Here is an 18,879-nt window from a genome sequence, read left to right on the forward strand (position 1 = left end):
GATACATTGTTGGTATTAATACTACGCTAATTCGGGAGGCACCCATTTCGCAGCGGGATTCTGTGAGCCCAGGAAGCTGAATTGTCCTGGACTCCTGGCCTGTTTTGGAAGGAGAGGACTTCTAGCTGGTACGGGGGCGGAAGGGGGTGCGGTATGAATTAGTGGGGATGGAAACAACAGCCCTGGTATTTCACAGTCTCCTTTCCTTCCCCAGCCCTGGCTTCTCAAAAAGCACTGCACGGAGGAAGAGGCAACAGAGCCCCACGTGAGTAGGACTTGGCATTCTTCTACTTAAGATATTCCTATAAATTGTAGAACGTATGGGACATGGGTAACGATGATAACTGAGCCTTGGTCACTAATTTCCATTCTAAAAGCTTTATGCACATGACCACATTTCCATCAGGCAGTGGCTCTGTGAATTGGTACTGCTGTTTTCTCTACTTTAAGGCTGAGGAGCTGGGGGCAGGGAACACAACCCTGTTGGCCCATCCTCACCCCGATGGTAGGAGGCAGAGCTGGGGTTGGGACCCAGGCAGTTTGAGTCCAGCAGCTGAGTTTGCTAATCCCTTTGGTATATTCTCTTTGAGCATAGGGTACTGGCTAGAATCATATCATGAAAGTAGGTTGGGACTTAATTGTGGGGACCTTGAGAGCAAGGTTTAGGCTATTTTATGAGTTTTTAAGATAGTTTTCTCAACTGGGTCATTTATTTTATTTCAAATAATATGTATATCATAGAAGCAGCATAATCATTATGGAAAAATGCAGATATATACATAAAGAAAAATTTTAATTATCTATAACTTTAGGATGTAAAGATAGCAGTTGTTAATGTTTTAGTGCCTTTTTGTCTGGTTACTCTTTGTGTATGTTTCTGTGTAGTGGAGGCTGTTTTTTGTGGGACTGATGTTACACTGCAGTGCTACTCAAATTGTGGTCCACAAACCAGCGGCATTGGCATCACTTGGATAGAAATGCCCAGCCTTGAGCCCCATTCGAGACCTTCTGATTTATAATTTCTGCGTAGGGGGCCCAGGAGGCTGCATTCCAACAAGATCCCGCAGTAATTCACATGCACGTGAAAATTCGAGAAGCTCAAGAGAGGGTCTTTTCTGGAAACTGAGGCCGAGGAAATTGACCCTGCTGGATGTCACAGATAAAACTGAGCTGGATTCACCAAAGCCCTACTTAGTCCAATGATTTTATTCCCCCACTAATTATTGTCAACTGTCAGGGCCCCTTTCAGAATCCTGAATTGAGCAGAAGACAGCTAGCAAGTGTAGAGTCAAAATGGAGGTCGTTAGAAGTTGTGAAGATGTCTCTCTCCCAAGCTTTGGGGAGTGGAATCATTGCCATCTTTTGTACTAGATCGAACCCGGGCCCCCTGCATTGGGAATGTGGAGTCTTATCCACTGCACCACCAGGGAAGTCTCCCATTTATTTCTTAAACTTTCCTATATTTATGATGATATAATTACAATTCAGATTCCTGTCTTTTTTCATTTGAATTAGGTATGGACTGTCAAACTATTTTTTATTGTTGTTGCAGAATCCTGGCTTTTATTAGTTCTCTTTACCTCTGTGCATAATTGTCAAAAGGGTACTTCCTGTTTAAAAAGAAACTTAACGTATTTTTATACCTTTTGTAAAAAGTTGTCCGTGTCAATTTAAATATTATTGTTGCAGTCACAAAATCTTTAGGAAGACAAGCAGAGATTTTCAGAAGTCTAAAGACTCTCACATAACAGGGCAACAACATATGACCTCCACATGTCTGACAGTCTTCTGTTGGTAGAAATCACATCTCTAAGGATAATTTCTAACTAAAATATCATCTGCTTTACCGCAGTTGCTAAGAAATAAGAAACCCTGACAGTGGTGTTCTCAGAGCTTCCTACCTTATGACGATCTCACGAGGTGGATGCCCGTGTTCTCCCCTACTGGCAGAGGACAGAACTGAGGCGAAGGGATGTGCATAATTTGCCCAGGGTGACACTGCTAGTGAATGGCGTAGCCTGATCAGAGCCCATGCCTATTGACTCCAAAACCTACTCTGACTTACATGGTCTCTGTTTACACCATACCCAGAATAAGAATGACCCCTGTGGAAGCTGCAGGCACACTGTGAGGGGGCCACTGTGTATGAATGGGCAGGTCATTCCTCACACAGCCACTGAGGGGGTTCACGGGGGCATCTGGTATCTGCGTGGGGCTCTGCTCATCAAGCATAATCAGCTGTAGCCACCCCGAGGACTGGGAGCCTTGGTAATTCACAATGAGCACCACGTGGGTTAGTGACTTCTTTTTCTTTAAACCAGTTTCCAGTTTGACTTCTTCTTTCCCTGTCTGTCTTGCTAGGACTCTGCACTGCCCCAGAAGGAGAGAGAAAATGAGCACATTCCAGGTGAGTAGAGCTTGCCTTTCTTGCTGTTAAAAACGCCATTTTTGTACTCAGGTTGGACACAGGTTTTCCTCTTCTTTTTTCTTTTTCTTTTTTTTTTTTGATTGGAGTATAGTTGATTTACAATGTATTAATTTCAGGTGTACAGGAAAGTGATTCAGTTATACATATATATACATATATTTTCAGATTCTTTTCCCTTATAGGTTATTACGAAATATTGGGTATAGTTCCATATGGGTTTTCTCTTTCAAGGAGAGTCTAAGCATATGAGGACCTGAGTGTGCCATGTGTGCTTTTTTTAAAATTCCTGTTAAATTTAATTGGTTTCGGTTTTAATTTTTGTTTTATTTCATCATTTTTTTATTTTACAAGTAAAAGAAAAATTAAGGGAAATGAAGGACATCTTCCAGTCTACTGCTTACCTGCTTACAAATTAGCTGCTTTTATATTTCTGTAATCTCTTCATCATATGTATTCATGGATGTGTATTTGTATTTATAACATAGATACAGTTTTAAATTGTTTTTTTCATTTAATACTAGCTAACATTCACTTTTAATTGCTTTATCATGTTCCTGCAAACTTAGGCACCTATTTTTTTTTTTTTTCCCCGGTATGCGGGCCTCTCACTGTTGTGGCCTCTCCCGTTGCGGGGCACAGGCTCCGGAGGCGCAGGCTCAGCGGCCACGGCTCACGGGCCCAGCTGCTCTGCGGCATGTGGGATCTTCCCGGACCGGGGCACGAACCCGTGTCCCCTGCATCGGCAGGCGGACTCTCGACCACTGCGCCACCAGGGAAGCCCTGCACCTATTTTTTAAACTATTCTTTATTCACAGACATTGAGTTGAAAGACTTCTCCTGTTTTCGGAGCACTACAGTGACAGTGTTCCTGATTTAACCTTGTTCTCAAAATATCTGTTCTGAAGAATATTGCCCCTTTTTGCCCTTAACATAGTAGGTTTAGGTATTCAGAATTTAAGAGGTATGTTTTCCATGTGGTGCCTTGGATGTTTTTTGGTAGAATATCCAAATACGGCAGAGCACAGCAGGATCAAACTGCTGCTTCACGCAGAAAAAATAATGTATGGTTAGAAGTTTTCTCACGACCAGAGTTAGATTCAGTCTTCCCCATGCTTGAGTCAGACCCTTTGTGTATTTTATTTACTGGTTTGTTTCTTTTTCCATCTTCTATTTTTTTCTAATCAGAGTAATACATGACCTTAGTTTAAAAAGTCCAGTGGTACTTAAAGCACTTGTCACTGCATAGACAGCTCAGAACAATTGTATAAAGAGGTGCTTGGTTTCATCTTTGTTTTAAATATAAAGAATAGGGGTTGTGAAAAAAGGAGGAACCAACTCAGACTCACCCAGAAAACCAAGGGTCTGGAGTCAGAGTATTGCATTCAAGCGAAAGACAGAAACGGGGAAAGAGAGAGTTTTCATTCAGAGACCTGGCATGGCCTTTTGGTTAGTTTCCACAGATAACACTCCTTCTCAGCTGGTTCCCACCTCAATGAGAAAGCAGGTGCCATCAAATACTGCCAGGACTGAATTGGTAACTGTTTCTGGGGCACTTGGCAATAATAATTAAACAGTGAAAGCTTTTTAGTTCAGGATCCAGGGGTTAGAATTCTAGGGAGTTTACTTATGAGTTGTCTGAGAGCCCCAGGTAAATACACAAAGCTTTCTCTTTCATAGCTGCACGTCCGGTGAGGCTGAGGAAAGTCAGTGTGTGGCATTGGCAGGATGGAAGGAGGGGGTGCTGGGAAGTCTGCACACCTCACAGGAGCCGGAGCAACTTCCCATCCTCCTCGTCTCCTCGGGGCTGCCCCTCTTCCACTGGCCACTGGGTATAAGATTGAGGTGGTGGTGTTTGTCGTAGGAGGCGGTGACCTTCAAGGACGTGGCCGTGGCCTTCACAGAGGAGGAGCTGGGGCTGCTGGACTCGGCCCAGAGGAAGCTGTACCAGGATGTGATGGTGGAAAACTTCCGGAACCTGGTCTCAGTGGGTGAGGACAGCCTTTCTCTGCGAGTGTCTTTGTGACCTTGGTGTTTCAAGGCTTTGGGCCTCTTGAGGTGGTTCCCTGAGTTTGGGGACCAGACTTTTGCAATTCCTGTGGGACACGAGAGGATGCCTCTGGTCTTTCCAAACAGTGTGTTTCAGGTCCTTTTCAATTATTCTGTAAAAGAACTGTAAATCGACAGTATCTTGCTGTACCTTGTGTATTCTTTTTCAGATTTCCCTCCGTGCCATTAGTGGATCATAAAGCCAATTTATTGAGCCCTACGTGTGATTTTTTAATGAAATAAAAAAGTATAGAAAATATCAGAGTTTCTTAGGAAGAGTACAACACATTGCAGCAGAAACTCTGGGCGATGGCATGAGTGGTGTGAGAGCCAGTGGGAACAGATTTCATGAAAAGAGACATTGGTTAGATATAGGTCATTCAAGCTTCGTTTTAGTAATGTATACTTTTCTACCTGTGTATCTAGGTTGTGAAATAAATGCTGTTTCTTCAGTGGGTCGTGATACAAAGTTTGAAAAACACAGCTTTCAATACCTTGAATATGCAGTTGGAACTCAAATTTCTAGTAAACTTTCGCTCTAGCCCGTTCATGTTAACTTGTGACTTTGCATGTTCTCATTCTTCAAACGAGATACAAAACATATAGAAAGAGAAGAGAGGCTTTGGTTGATGAATTCAGCAACGCAGATAGAAATTTAGGTGAGAACCAAGCAGTCGTGAGTTCCTGTGGTTAGCTGTCTATCTGTTTTGCTTCTCACCAGCCCTGTGCTGTCCATCACCTGGTCCCAGTTGGAAATCTCTTTCCAGGATTATTGCATAGTCTTTGTACTGGTCACCTGTTGCCACCCTTCTCCTCCCACAGTTTGTTCTTTAGGTGGCAAAGTGATCTTTTGTAACTTTAAGTCAGGTTATGTTCTTGTTTCAAAATTCTCTTGTGGCTTCTTTTACTTAGAATAAAAACCACTTAAAGTGGCTTCTAGAGCCTTCTGTGGGCTGCTGTTCGTTCTCCACCACCTCCCTGAATACACCACCTCTCCTCCCTCTTACCCTATCTTTTCCAGACCTGCAAAGGATGCTTCTGCCACAGAGCCTTTTCCTTGTCCTTCTCTCTGCCTGGAATGCTCTTTCACCTGTAATCTTTTAGGCCTCTACTTCTTTCAGTCAGTCACCTTAAAGATGAGGAGGTGGCTGTCCTCTGACCACCCTATGGGAAATACAGTCCTCTCTTTCTTACTCTCTCTGCCCTGCCTTGTTTTGTCTCTAAGCGTTTCACTCATGTACATTTTGTTCACCTGTTTCTCGCCTCTCTTTCTTCCACTGGAGGGTAATCCAGGAGTGCAGGAGGAATTTGGTCTGTTATATGTTTATTGCTCACTAGCCTCAGTGCTTAGCATAGTCTTGGTACATGACAGGAACTCTTAAATATTTCTTGAATAAACGAATGAGTTAATGGATAGAGAAATTAGCCTTCCATGAAAATAGCTAGTAGGCGGTGAACAAATCCGAGTGAATAAGGGATATTGCTAAATGTTTTTTTGTCTTCAAATGAATTCCTAGCCTAATTCTAACTTCTCAGGTGCCCATGATGTGTGTATGTGTGTGTTTGCCTTTCTGTACAAGTTGGCCCTCATCAACTTGCACAAAAAATATGTATAGAACCTGTAATTATAACCAAACTGAGTAAAATGCTTTCCCTGTGACTTTCCTTGAGCTCTTAGTAGCAGAGCAAATTCATTTGGGGAGGAAATACTGTTTTGAATGAGGATTCTTATGTCTACTTCTTAGGTAACCCTCCCATAGAAGGAAAGAAATTTCTGTTTCCTTATCCCTTATACCAGGGGAGAACAGGTCTCAGAAAACAGGCAGCTGGTGAGTTAGCCTTTCCCTTAAAAGATTTGCCCCGCTGCGTCCCATTTGCCTCCTCCAAAGCCCACCTCACTAATAAGAAATCGATCTTTGTTAGCTCTACAAACATTTTGTGTGTGTGTGTGTGCATTTGTATGTATCTTGTAGAAGGCATTTTAGATAATGTCACCTTGGGTGCTTTGATCATTCTTTAATAGTTTCTAGTCTGTTTCTTCTCAATACTTATCACAGGCTATGGAAGTTATTCCCAGCTCACTCATAAACCCCATTCTTCACTTTGGAACTCATTCTTGTTAAAGACCAATGTATCTGTGTCCAAAAATTTTCCATGCTGTTTTTAAAGAGACAGCATTCTTCCCTAGCCTCTAAATTTTGACTCCTGATTGGCAGGGGGAGTGGAGGAACATATTAGGCAGCACAAATGCCTCAGAAGGATCCAGTGCATAGGTCTTTATGCTTTTTTTTAACCCCACTGATTCTTAGACCCTTTTTTAAAATTAATTAATTTTTGGTTGCATTGGGTCTTCGTTGCTGCATATGGGCTTTTCTCTAGTTGTGGTGAGTGGGAGCAGCTCTTCGTTGTGGTGCGCAGGCTTCTCATTGCAGTGGCTTCTCTTGTTTCAGAGCACGGTCTCTAGGAACGCGGGCTTCAGTAGTTGTGGCACGTGGGCTCAGTAGTTGTGGCTCACGGGCTTAGTTGCTCTGCGGCATGTGGGATCTTTCCGGACCGGGGCTCGAACCTGTGTCCCCTGCACTGGCAGGCAGATCATTAACCACTGTGCCACCGGGGAAGTCCCGGTTTTTAGCACCTTTCATATCCTCCTCAGCACTAACCCCCTTGGTGTGCTGCCGCCTCGGGTGCAGCCTTTCAACTTAAGCAAAACTGTACTTTCCAGTCCTTTTCCTGTATCTGATACCTGACGTGTAAAAGCTGTTTCGCTTCTCTGACTTGGTTCAAACTTAACCTGGGATTCAGAATTGTAGAGAATCCTAGAAATCAAACTGAGTTCACCTGTGCATGCATTTCTTGAGCCCTGACTAACTGCTAGGCACTGTTAAAGCTGTGAGCACAGCAAAATGCTTGTCTTTATTGATACTGTGTTATGGTAGGAATGACATGTAATTTTTGAAAGATGATTTAAATAGTATGTCAGAGTAGTCATTTGGTTTTAAATGGGTTTCATTAATGCTAAGTATTTGGGAGTTTAACAGACCATCTCTTGGTTTCTGTTAGTATATAAACCAGAGAACTTCATTTGTCGTGCGAAAGATCAGCTGAACCATCCTGAGGTTCATTAAAGTCTCATACTGTGTCTTAAGTGTAAAATCTTGAATCTTTGAACAAAGCTTTCACGTGTCCACATCTCTGAATTCTCTGTCCATATAGAAGAAAACAATCAAAGTGAGTTGAGGGCCGTTCAAGACAGAGGATCACGTGAAGAGCTTTCCTGCTGGCAAATCTGGCAACAAATTGCAAATGACTTAACCAGATGCCAAGACTCCATGATAAATAGTTGTCAGTTCCACAAACAAGGTGATTCCCCCTGTCAGATTGGGGCAGGACTCTATTCAAATTTCTGAAGATGAGAACCGTATATTAAATGATAAAGCAGGTGATCCCAGTAGTACTGGAAATCCAAGGTTTGCAACTTTGAGAGCCCAGGATTCTTGGAGGAAAACTTCATTGGCTGAGTCCCAGAATTATCAGAATAGACACCAGCAAATTTCCATGAAAAATAAACTGTGTCAGTGTAAAGAGGATGTTGACACCATCAGTTGGATTTCACATCACCTTGATGCTCATGGAGTACACAAGGGTCAAAAATCTTACGGCTACAGCGATTATAGAAAAGATAGCACGAGGGTTTCAACACTGGATCAGAATACTATGATTCACACAGGACAAAATCCTTACCAGTGTGATGAATGTAAAGAAACCTTCACCGATCTCTCCACCTTTGATCTTCACCAGCAATTACACTCAAAAGAGAAGTCTCATGTGCAGTGAGTGTGGAAAAGGCTTCCGTTACAGCTCGGTTCTTCATATTCATCAGAGAGTTCACGTGGGAGGAAAACACAGTGAGTGTGATGAGTGTGGCAAGGAGTTCAGTCAGAGCTCACAGCTGCAGACTCCTCAGAAAGTCCACACTGTAGAGAAACCATTCAAATGTGGGGAATGTGGGAAAGGCTTCAGTCGTAGGTCAGCACTTACTATTCATTGTAAAGTCCACACGGGAGAGAAACCTTATAATTGTGAGGAGTGTGGGAGGGCCTTCAGTCAGGCCTCTCACCTTCAGGACCATCAGAGAGTCCACACTGGGGAGAAACCATTCAAATGTGACACATGTGATAAGAGCTTCAGTCGGAATTCACACCTTCAGTCCCATCAGAGAGTCCATACGGGAGAGAAACCATACAAATGTGAGGAGTGTGGGAAGGGCTTCATTTGTAGCTCAAATCTATACATTCATCAGAGGGTCCACACAGGAGAAAAGCCCTACAAATGTGAGGAATGTGGGAAAGGCTTTAGTCGGCCTTCAAGTCTTGAGGCCCGTCAGGGAGTCCACACTGGAGAGAAATCATACATATGTAATGTGTGTGGTAAAGGCTTTACTCTGAGTTCAAACCTTCAGGCACATCAAAGAGTCCATACAGGAGAGAAACCATACAAATGTAATGAGTGTGGGAAGAGCTTCAGGAGGAACTCCCATTATCAAGTTCATCTGGTTGTCCACCCAGGGGAGAAGCCCTATAAATGTGAGGTATGTGGGAAGGGCTTCAGTCAGAGTTCATATCTTCAAATCCATCAGAAGGCCCACAGTGTAGAGAAACCTTACAAGTGTGAGGAGTGTGGGCAGGGCTTCAATCAGAGTTCACGACTTCAGATCCACCAGCTGATCCATACCGGTGAGAAACCATACAAATGTGAAGAGTGTGGGAAGGGATTCAGTCGTAGAGCAGATCTTAAAATTCATTGCAGAATCCACACCGGAGAGAAACCGTATAATTGTGAGGAGTGTGGGAAAGTCTTCAGGCAGGCCTCAAATCTTCTGGCCCATGAGAGAGTCCACAGCAGAGAAAAACCATTCAACTGTGAAGAGTGTGGGAAGAGCTTTGGTCGGAGTTCACACCTTCAAGCCCATCAAAAAGTCCACACTGGAGAAAAGCCATACAAATGTGAGGAGTGTGGGAAGGGCTTCAAGCGGAGCCTGAACCTCGACATGCATCAGGGGGTCCACACAGGAGAGAAACCATGTAAGTGTGGGGAGTGTGGGAAGCACTTCATTCAGGCCTCAAGTCTTCAGCTTCATCAGAGCGTCCACACTGGAGAGAAGCCGTACAGATGTGACAGATGCAGTAAGGTCTTCAGTCGGCCTTCACAGCTACAGTCCCATCAAAGAGTGCACACGGGGGAGAAGCCTTACACGTGTGAGACCTGTGGGAAGAGCTTCAGCTGGCGCTCCAATCTGACAGTTCATCACAGAATCCATGCTGCTGATAAATCCTATAAAAGTGATAGGAGTGGTAAGACCATCAGAGAGCCCACACACGAAAAAAGTTCCATAAAATGATGAAAACAGAGACAGAAACAACTCAGGTGTCATGTGAATTCTTCCAGTCATCAAGTTCAGAAGAAAAAAAAATCATTTGTTTCATTAAAGTCGGTGTTTCAGCCATAGCTCAACATGTCCCAGTAGCCAGGAGGCCACACGGCAGAGAACTCTGGTAAATGGTGTAGTAAGTTTGAACTTTGACCTCTATTAAATATTAGGGGAGAAGCCTTAGTGTGAGTTTTAGCAGGCCTTGTACAAAAGTATGATGAACATGCCAAAATTTATGCCCATTACAACGTAAATTCCACGAATGCAGCGACATTTGTTCTGAATCTACAGTCTGAACATTGTCAGCTACTTTGTAGGTGCTCGATATTTGTTCAGTTAATGAACGAGGAAAAACTTTTTGAAAATTATGTTGCAATCCCCTCCAAAATTTCATAAAAATTTGTATTCAGAGGAGTTAACCTAAATCTGGCCTTAAAAGTAATTCAGGGAGACAAAAATTTGAAGTGTTAGAAAACCACTCAGTATTGCAATTTGTAATATTAATGTGGCATCGTCCTGTTATGATGAGCTCCATTTGTCTCCCCCCAGCCTCGCTTCAAGTTGGATCTTATCTTGGACTTTGTCTATCTAATATTCTGTGAACCTTATACAGTACAAATTTGGTTATCTTTTGTGACAGTATAGACTTACTGAAAATGGATTGTTCATCTTGCAATACAGAAAGCATACTGTTGACCCTTTTTTCAAGAACGTCAAGGCAGAGGTTTAAGTGTCAGAAAGAGTTCCTAATGACAGTGACAGAGGACAAACATTTCTTAGTAAATGAACTGATCGTTGGTTTCTTACTCACCACATTTCCGTCTAGGTTTTGATGTGATTGTCTCCCAAGGGTTTTAGCATTACTTTCATCAGGACTTCTTAAGTAGAGAAAAGAGGCTGTGTGAAGTAGATTACTTTTGTCAAGTTCTCTATCTCCTTACTCCTCTCTGGCCTGAGATAAAAAGAAAAAAATTATTTGTTGAAATTTGGTAATTTCATCAAACATATTTATTCAATGACTGACTTGCACACTTTTTCCTAGCGGTGGATTGAAAAATTGATTTTCAAAGTGAAGTTGCTGAGTACATATCAAAACATAGAACGTGCGTCCCTTTGATATAGAAATCACAGAATAGGACCTTATAATTAGGAAATTCAAGTAGAAAAGGTGAGTAGCATGTCAATGTTACTAAATTTTGTAAAAGTGAAATATTCAATAGGAATGTCTTTATATTTTAAGATACTTATGTAATGACAGGTCTGTTAAAATGATGGCTTAAACTTAATGACAGAAGCATGTAACAGTTTAATGTATTTTAGGTAGGTACATCACATACCTTTATCAAACATGTATGTGTGTGTGTTAATGCATCCTATCATCTGTAAAGGGATATTCACCCTTATGTAAACAGTGGCAAGATTTTCAGGGATTTTTTCCACATTTAACTTCCATATTTTAAATTTTTCATTGAGCATCAATTTTCCAGTAAAATACTGTTATTTTTATAGTAACATAGGTAGTAAAATAATGTAAAATATAATATTAAAAATTACTAAGAACATATTAATCCCTCACAGTAAGAAATCCTATCATCATGAGGTATACATATATATGGCCAAAATTAAGGAATAGACCTCTAGAAATCAGTTATAAAAAAGAAAAAATGTATATGGTTATTCAAAGAGACAGAATATTAGTCAGTGTAACGGTCTATTTATAATTAATGCATTTGAAGTTTAGGATAAATCCATGCAGCCCAGAATATTCTGTTTTAATTCCAACAGTAGAAATGTACACATCCTAGTTCTCCTCATCAGGCTTCCTTACTGGGTGAATGGATGGATAGCTCGGGGTACCGGCTTGTCCTTTCAAGTGCTTGGTCTGACTGGAGAAGTAGCTGGGTCGTTCCAGACACTATGACACAGAGAACCATTAGCTGTGGGAAAAGAGGAATTTACCCCCCAAAAAACTTTTTAAATTGTTTACAAAGTAACAGTGATTGGGCAAATCCTGAAGATAGAGAGTGGAAATAGGTAAGTTTTAGAGGTAAAATTTATCAACGATTCCCTAAGGAAAAATGTGCATAGGGAAGAAACCTAGAATGATGGGAACAAGTTGTTAAGGAGGAGGTTTGCATACCATTTCCTACTTCTTGGTCATTTCACTGATGTTTAACACTTACTTGGTTAAAGGGCTTTACTCAGCAAAAGATGTATTTAATGTGAGAGGCAGGTTTCCAAGATTGGTTTCCTAGACCACACCTTCACATGTGTATGTAAAGTCCATGCTACCTCAAATTGCATTGCATTAGATGTCAGAAATCCTAGGGCTTTCTTGTTTGGTTTGGTTTGGTAGATATCAAACCACCAACTCTCAAGGTAATTTGTAGTTTAGTGAGTTAAGTCAAGGGCTGGAAAACTACCTCCTGTGAGCCCAACCTGGCTCGTTGCCTTTAAAGCTTTATTGGAACCTAAAAGCTCTTTATTGGCCCATCCATTTATTTACCATCTTTGAGTGTTTCCCATTGTGCTGACAGTGTTCAGTGGTTGTGACGAGCACTGATGGCCCACAAAACCTAAAATATTTACTTTCTGGCCCTTCAGAGAAAAAGTCTGTTGATCCCTGTGGTAAGCCCAAAAGGTTTGTCTCTGTAAGTGAAAGACCACAAGTAGAGCAGAACTTAGACTTGGTTCAGTGAGGATTCCAGAGAGGTTTCCTTTTTGATTCTCATATCTGCCCTTCTGGTTGACCTTGTTCTTTAGTTTGGTTCAAAGACAGTGGTAGCAACTAGGGACTACCTGTTTCTTTCTTCACATTCAATGAAAGAGCTGCTCTTAGTGTTGAGTAGTTCACAACTCACTCCCAGTGCGTGGCTTCCTCTAACCTTGACTCCCATCTATGCTAAAGACTAAATCTTTAGCTTTGTATCCAGTTCCATTGGCCTTTGTAGGGCCTTCAGTTTCAAGTCCCAGTTGATAGCTTGAGCTCGAAATCTGTTTTTACCGTTGGGGATTTTCTGTCTTAGCTTTGAGCTTGGCTACATAGCAACACTTTGGGGGACTTGTTATAATCAGCATTTCTATCTTTCTTTCCTTCCTTTTTATTTATTTATTTTTTTAAGGGGATCCAAAGTCAAATTCAGTCAGTGGCTGAATGACAACACATTGATTCACAACCTTGTAGATTCTCTTATGTCATAGGGCATCAGTGGGAAGGAGTAGAATCCTGGAAATTTGAGGTGGAAATATATGGGCAGATTCCAACAAAGCTGAGGCCTGTGACCTCTGACCTGTGACCTCTTAGTTGAGCCTGCTGTGCTATTAGAAGGAAGTCTGCCTCTACTCTGAGGTAGTTTCCTTGCAGGGGTCTGTGGATCCTCAAGACTTGCCTCCACTACCTCTCGTTTTTCCAGACCTAGTAATCAGACTAGAGTCCTTGAAATGGGGACGGGAGCAGGGAAGGGGTGGGTACCCACCGGGTATAAAGGATGACCATGAGGAGACACTATCTGCTAAAATACGGAATTTTATAACTTATATCAATAGAAACCTGAGAAATAATGTGTGTGGAGTTTGTAGGTATTGAAGCAGGTGGGAGTAATGTAATATTGGGTTAGGCTGGATTTGTTGATACGAGTGCATTCAACACCCATTCCAGACTCAGCGTGTTAGCTTGGCTACCTGGGAATGCCTTCAGCAGTTTGCTCAAATGACTGAAACCTGTACCCAAAGTTAGCGTAGGCTAAAGTCAAAATGCCAGGACTTTCTAAGTATGTTGTAGCAAAATTTCTTGACGTTGGCATGACTGACATTTTGAACTGGATAGCTCTTTGTTGTTGGGAGCTGTCCTGTGCAATGTAAGATGGGCCAGTGGCACATACTCTTCCCTGCCACCCTAGTTGTAACAATAAAAAGTGCCTTGAGGGCTTCCCTGGTGGCGCAGTGATTGAGAGTCCGCCTGCCGATGCAGGGGACACGGGTTTGTGCCCCGGTCCGGGAAGACCCCACATGCCGCGGGGCAGCTGGGCCCGTGAGCCATGGCCGCTGAGCCTGCGCGTCCGGAGCCTGTGCTCCGCAACGGGAGAGGCCACAACAGTGAGAGGCCCGCGTACCAAAAAAAAAAAAAAAAAAAAGTGCCTTGATACATCCGTGTGCACCAGCCACGTGGGGCTCATTCATAACACAGCTCCTTAAAGAAAAAAGTCTCAAGGGGCTTCCCTGGTGGCGCAGTGGTTGAGAGTCCGCCTGCCGATGCAGGGGACATGGGTTCGTGCCAGGGCCCGGGAAGATCCCACATGCCGTGGAGCGGCTAGGCCCGTGAGCCACGGCCACTGAGCCTGTGCGTCTGGAGCTTGTGCTCCACAACGGGAGAGGCCACAACAGTGAGAGGCCCGCGTACCACAAAAAAAAAATAAAATAAAATAAAAGTCTCAAGACACTGCCACATATTTCCTGGGAGGGGGGACCAAAAGTGTCCCCAGCTGAGAACCACCACTGTAGAAGGTTTACAAAGGCATAGGAATGCCAGACCACTGGAGTGGATTTATCATATAAGATCTGCTCACCCAAACCCCCTATGTGCCCTGGGAGGGCTCAGAGGACACTTCCTTTGCCAGAGGTTTAAGAAACGTATTGGTGAGGGGAGCGTTAGCAGTCTTGGAATGCTCTGTAGCTGCTCTTCTCTGCAGGCCAAGAATGAGAGGGAAATGATGTCATCATAATGGGCTCCCTAAATTCAGTGAGGCTAATGGGATCGTGGGGCATCATTGGTCAAGTGGAAACACTTCATTGGCAGAGATAAAGTGAGCGTGTTTTTCACAATGAACAGCAAAATGAAAGGGCTCATTAGAATGCTTTGATACACAAAGATTTTTTATTTGCTCATGTGCTATCTCTAGGGCTGAAATAAATGGGAACTCTACTAATACCCTACTTGATTTGAATCAGGAGAAAAGCTCTAGGTCTGATGAACATGTCTGACCGGAATCAACATGGGAGTTGTGCTCCCTCAGCCAATTGGATAACATGAGTCAGTTCCCATTTCCAGAGCATCTTGAATGAAGGGCAGGCCGGGTCCCCTTGAGGGAGGATATACCCTGGTTTACTACCAACTCTCCCGAGGGTGCTTTCTTCTCCCTGGAAGGGATAAAACAACTGAGGTAGAACAGGAAGAGACAAGAAGCACTCCAAGCTCTGCTGGTCAGGGTTACCCTCCAGCGTTGCCTTAATGCTCAGAGCCACACACACCACAGTGAGCTTGGCTCCAGATCAACTACCACGCAACGAAGGTTCTGGAACATTTCCATATCTCGGGGGACCTCATTTCCACGTGACTCTCTTTCATATTCCCCTTTGTCACAGAAGGCTAGGTCCAGTGGTCCGGGTGAGATCTCGGCTCAGGCCCAAGGCTCTCAGACCTCAAAGGTCTGGTCCTGCCAGGGCCCCTGTCCTCTCTGGAGACCACTCCTGGCTCTCTCTGCCGAGAAGGCGCTGCTGGCAGTACGTCCTCTAAGAGTTGAGGTCCGTCGTGCAGACCCTGAGAAAACTCCTAGGAAAAGGCTCCACCTTCTTGTTTACGTCAACAGAGCTCAATGCCTTTGTTAGTGCTGGGTGTGTCCCATTTGATGCAACTGCAGAGCCATTAGGTCAACCAGCACATGTGTGCGGCCCCTTCCCTTGGACTCCTCTGGGCCCTCGTGACATAGGCTCAGAAGACTGCCAGCCTCAAGCCTTACCTCTTCCAAGGCCACACCGTCTCCAGGATCTTCTGTCCCATGAATCTCAGTTGCTGTGTGGAACTCAAAAGAGAGAAAAGAGTCTGCCTGCGGGGTCTCTTCGGGCTGGGGCCTTCTACCTTCTCTTCCTCGTCCTCCTCGTCCTCCTCGTCCTCCTCGTCCTCCTCGTCCTCTTCGTCCTCCTCCTCGGGGTGATCTCGGATTCCACATTGCCCATCAGCTGGGCCATGGTGAGATGAAAGACACGGCAGCTGAAGCCCTCCAGGATGCCAAACTTCACGTGCTGCTGGAGGATCTCCAAGGTGGGGAAGACCCGGCAGCAGGCCATGCACCTGAAGCCGGTCTCCATGGTCACCATCCACTCCGGTGTCTTGGCCCTGGGTCTCTCCTCGACGGCAGGTGACCCTGATGGGCTGCCTGGCGCTGCCCTTTCCTCATACTCTTTGTCCTCCCCAGTGGGCTCACTGTCAGACAGGAGGTTTTCGGTGGACACATCAGAAGAGGGCTCAGTGGCTACTGTGCACGCATCCTCAGGAAGGGTCACTTCTTCTATCCTCAGCTGCTTTTCAGGCAACTCCAAGGGTTTCTTTGTCTTCCAGGAGACAGCGACACCCTTGTTCACTTGTACCTGCATGTAGTATATTTTCATGCCCCTTTCCTCTTTGTCTGGGTGCAGATCGTTCTTACAGGGTGAAGAGGGTGAGGAGGAGACACAGTGTGATGGGGGAGCGGTCTCCCCTTTTTCCTGAACCTGGGCTAGGGGTGCGGTAGGCTGGGCAGTGTCTCGATGTGATCTCCGGATTCCTGAAAAAGGAATTTTAAAACATAATAACATGCATGGGCCATGCCGGAAGCTGAGGGAGCAGGTGTGGTAGACGAGAGAGGGACATTTGCATGACGTAGCTATGTCGTGAGCTTGGTGTCTGTTGGCCGTAGGAGGCAGTGGTGTATCTGGTGTCATCTGTGGGCTTTTCATCTGCGTGTTGGGGGATACTGGAGCGGTGTCTGTATACACGGGTGTGGAGTACAGTGGTGAGGACTGTGGTATGTGAGGGAAGCGTATGGATGCGTGTATGACGAGGAGTGTGAGTTTGGGAATATCGGTGGTGCATTCCTTGTGGAATGGGGCTGTGGTGCAGGAGGAGAGTACTGTGGAGCACGTGCTTGGGGTTCATGTGTGCACGGAGAAGGGCTGTGCCTGGAGGGCGCATGTGTGTGTGAGCTGTGTGGACCTGAGCTGGATGGCGCTGCTCTCAGGCTGGAGGTGTATGATGCAGAACTCTGTCCTTCTCTGGAAGCAAAGGCAAAGAGAAACCCTACATTTTTCTCTGAAGATGCTTAATCTGGTCCCTCTTCCCTCCACCTCAAGTCCAGACCTTTCCGGCCACTGCTCCTTGACTTCCCCACCATGGTAGTACCAGGATTCACACCCGCCCCCCACCCCTGACTCAGCTGGGATACACGCCCTCGTAACAGCTCAGCCATCCCGCCCAGGCTCCTCCACAGAGCCCTCATCACCTCTGATGACCTTGGGTTTCCTCTCAGCCTCCCTGGGATCTGTGTGCCTCCTGCCTCACAGCCAAGCACCCCCTCACCTGAGGAGCCCCGCGCCCTTACCGGCGTACATGAGCTTGCGCGGAGAAGAAGCACAGGAGAAGTGTTTAGGGGCAGAGGAGACCTCCCCTGGCCCTGGGCTGCAGCCTTGGGCCACCACAGTGGATCCAAGCCGAGGGGGATCCTCTTGTGACTTCGAGATTCCTGAGGGAGGAATGAAAGGCTCAGGGTGGGTTCATCAGTCCTCTGTCCACAAATATTTACTGAGTGTGTGACACGTGTCAGGTGCAGTGAATACACACAGTTGAGAGTGTGGTTCCCAGTGGATACTCCAGGATTTAATTCCAATCCATACTTATTCTCTCACTGTCTAGTTGGTAATGTAGGCCTCGGTGGTGACTGTGAGTGTGTGGGAAGAGTGAGTGATGTGTATCAGTTAAGTCTGTGGTAAGTGTGGGGTTGGCATGGGGAGCACAGTGCAGATGTGTCTATCTGTGTCTGTGGCCTTTGTGTGCATGGTTTCTGTTCACAAGTCAGGAATTCTGGGACATGTAACTTTTCCTCATTACATGGTGTGGCTTGTATTTATGGTGCGTGTTCATTCATTCAGTCACCAAGATTCAGTAAGCAGCTACTCCTGTGTATCCGGCACTCTTCCATTGTTGTAGTCTTTGGTAACGCTGCACATTCTAGTAGGGGAAGACACACACTAAACAAAACTACAATAAATATATAATACATCAGCTGGTGGTAAGTATATAAGGGTTGCCAGACTTAGCGAACAAGAATACAAGGCACCCAGTTAAATTTCAGTTTCAGATAAACCCAGAATACTTTTTTAGTGTAAGTATTCCCATGCAGTGTTTGGCCTGACTTAGTTTTAGTGTAAGTATGGCCCATACAATATGTGGGACATACTGATACTGAAAAATTACTTGTTGTTTATCTGGAATTCAAATTGAACTGGATAGCCCATATTTTCTCTGGCAATCCTGACCTGGGTTACTGAGACTGTGGTTTACTGTGGTTTGTACAAAGCGGGTCTGGCATTACTCAAGAATGTGTTATAAGTGTGGTGTGTATGACACGTGACTGGTTCTTATAGAGGTATTTAGAGATGGCTGAAGTTAGCTGTGTTTGTGCAAGAGTTGAGGAGATACATATATATATAGTGTGTGTGTGTGTGTGTCCTATATATATAGTGTGTGTGTCTATATACATATCTCATCTCCAGCGTTTGGTGTTGGAGGAGACGATTGTGATACAGGTGGGTTGTATGAGAACGTAGTAGAGAAGGGATGCATGTATATACCTCCATGTGCTGTGTGTGGTTTACTAAGGAAGTTATATGTGGGGTGTGTGATATTTTTGCTGTATCAGAGTGTACATGGGTGTATGAGTTACTGTCTCATGAAACACCCCTAACAAGAATTCTGTATACACTCTTACGTACACCGAGTGTCAGCCAGGTCCAGGCAGGGTGACAAGAACTTTACCACGCAGACTTTATATCTGGTAAGCACTCTAACCCCATTCATCTCGCTCTTCTCTGCACTACCCCCCCCCACACACACACACACACACGAACACACAGGAACACAGAGCAAAATATTCTGAATGGTCAGGGGCAGTCATTGCCTTCCCCAGCCTGTCCCAGCCACTGCCTGGAAATCTGCCTGCTGTCTAGA

The 18,879-nt window shown here is 44.6% G+C and overlaps 1 protein-coding gene and 1 pseudogene across 6 annotated transcripts in view; one reads left to right on the plus strand and one right to left on the minus strand.

The window, feature by feature from the left end:
• Positions 1–18,879, plus strand: part of LOC308609831 (zinc finger protein 226-like) — a 64,460-nt gene that overhangs the window by 39,609 nt on the left and 5,972 nt on the right. For 2 of the 5 annotated variants that reach the window (XM_081259127.1, XM_081259128.1), the window contains 3 exons: positions 215–265; positions 2,362–2,407; positions 4,290–4,926. In XM_081259127.1, coding sequence (XP_081115253.1) covers positions 215–265; positions 2,362–2,396 — 86 coding nt within the window. In that variant the 3' untranslated portion in view covers positions 2,397–2,407; positions 4,290–4,926. Of the gene's footprint in view, positions 1–214; positions 266–1,030; positions 2,408–4,289; positions 4,927–7,687; positions 10,888–18,879 lie in introns of those variants that run through there. The other 3 variants (XM_081259126.1, XR_014014358.1, XM_081259129.1) reach the window with 3 other exon arrangements.
• On the minus strand, positions 11,704–17,394 carry LOC308609821 (protein FAM170A-like; annotated as a pseudogene). Its single transcript has 2 exons — positions 15,757–17,394; positions 11,704–11,817 (listed from the first exon to the last, which is right to left on the minus strand). The product of its transcript is annotated as a protein FAM170A-like (transcript).

Source organism: Mesoplodon bidens (genome assembly GCF_964165515.1).
Source record: "Mesoplodon bidens genome assembly, contig: HAP1_SCAFFOLD_608, whole genome shotgun sequence".
Taxonomy (NCBI): Eukaryota; Metazoa; Chordata; class Mammalia; order Artiodactyla; family Ziphiidae; genus Mesoplodon; species Mesoplodon bidens.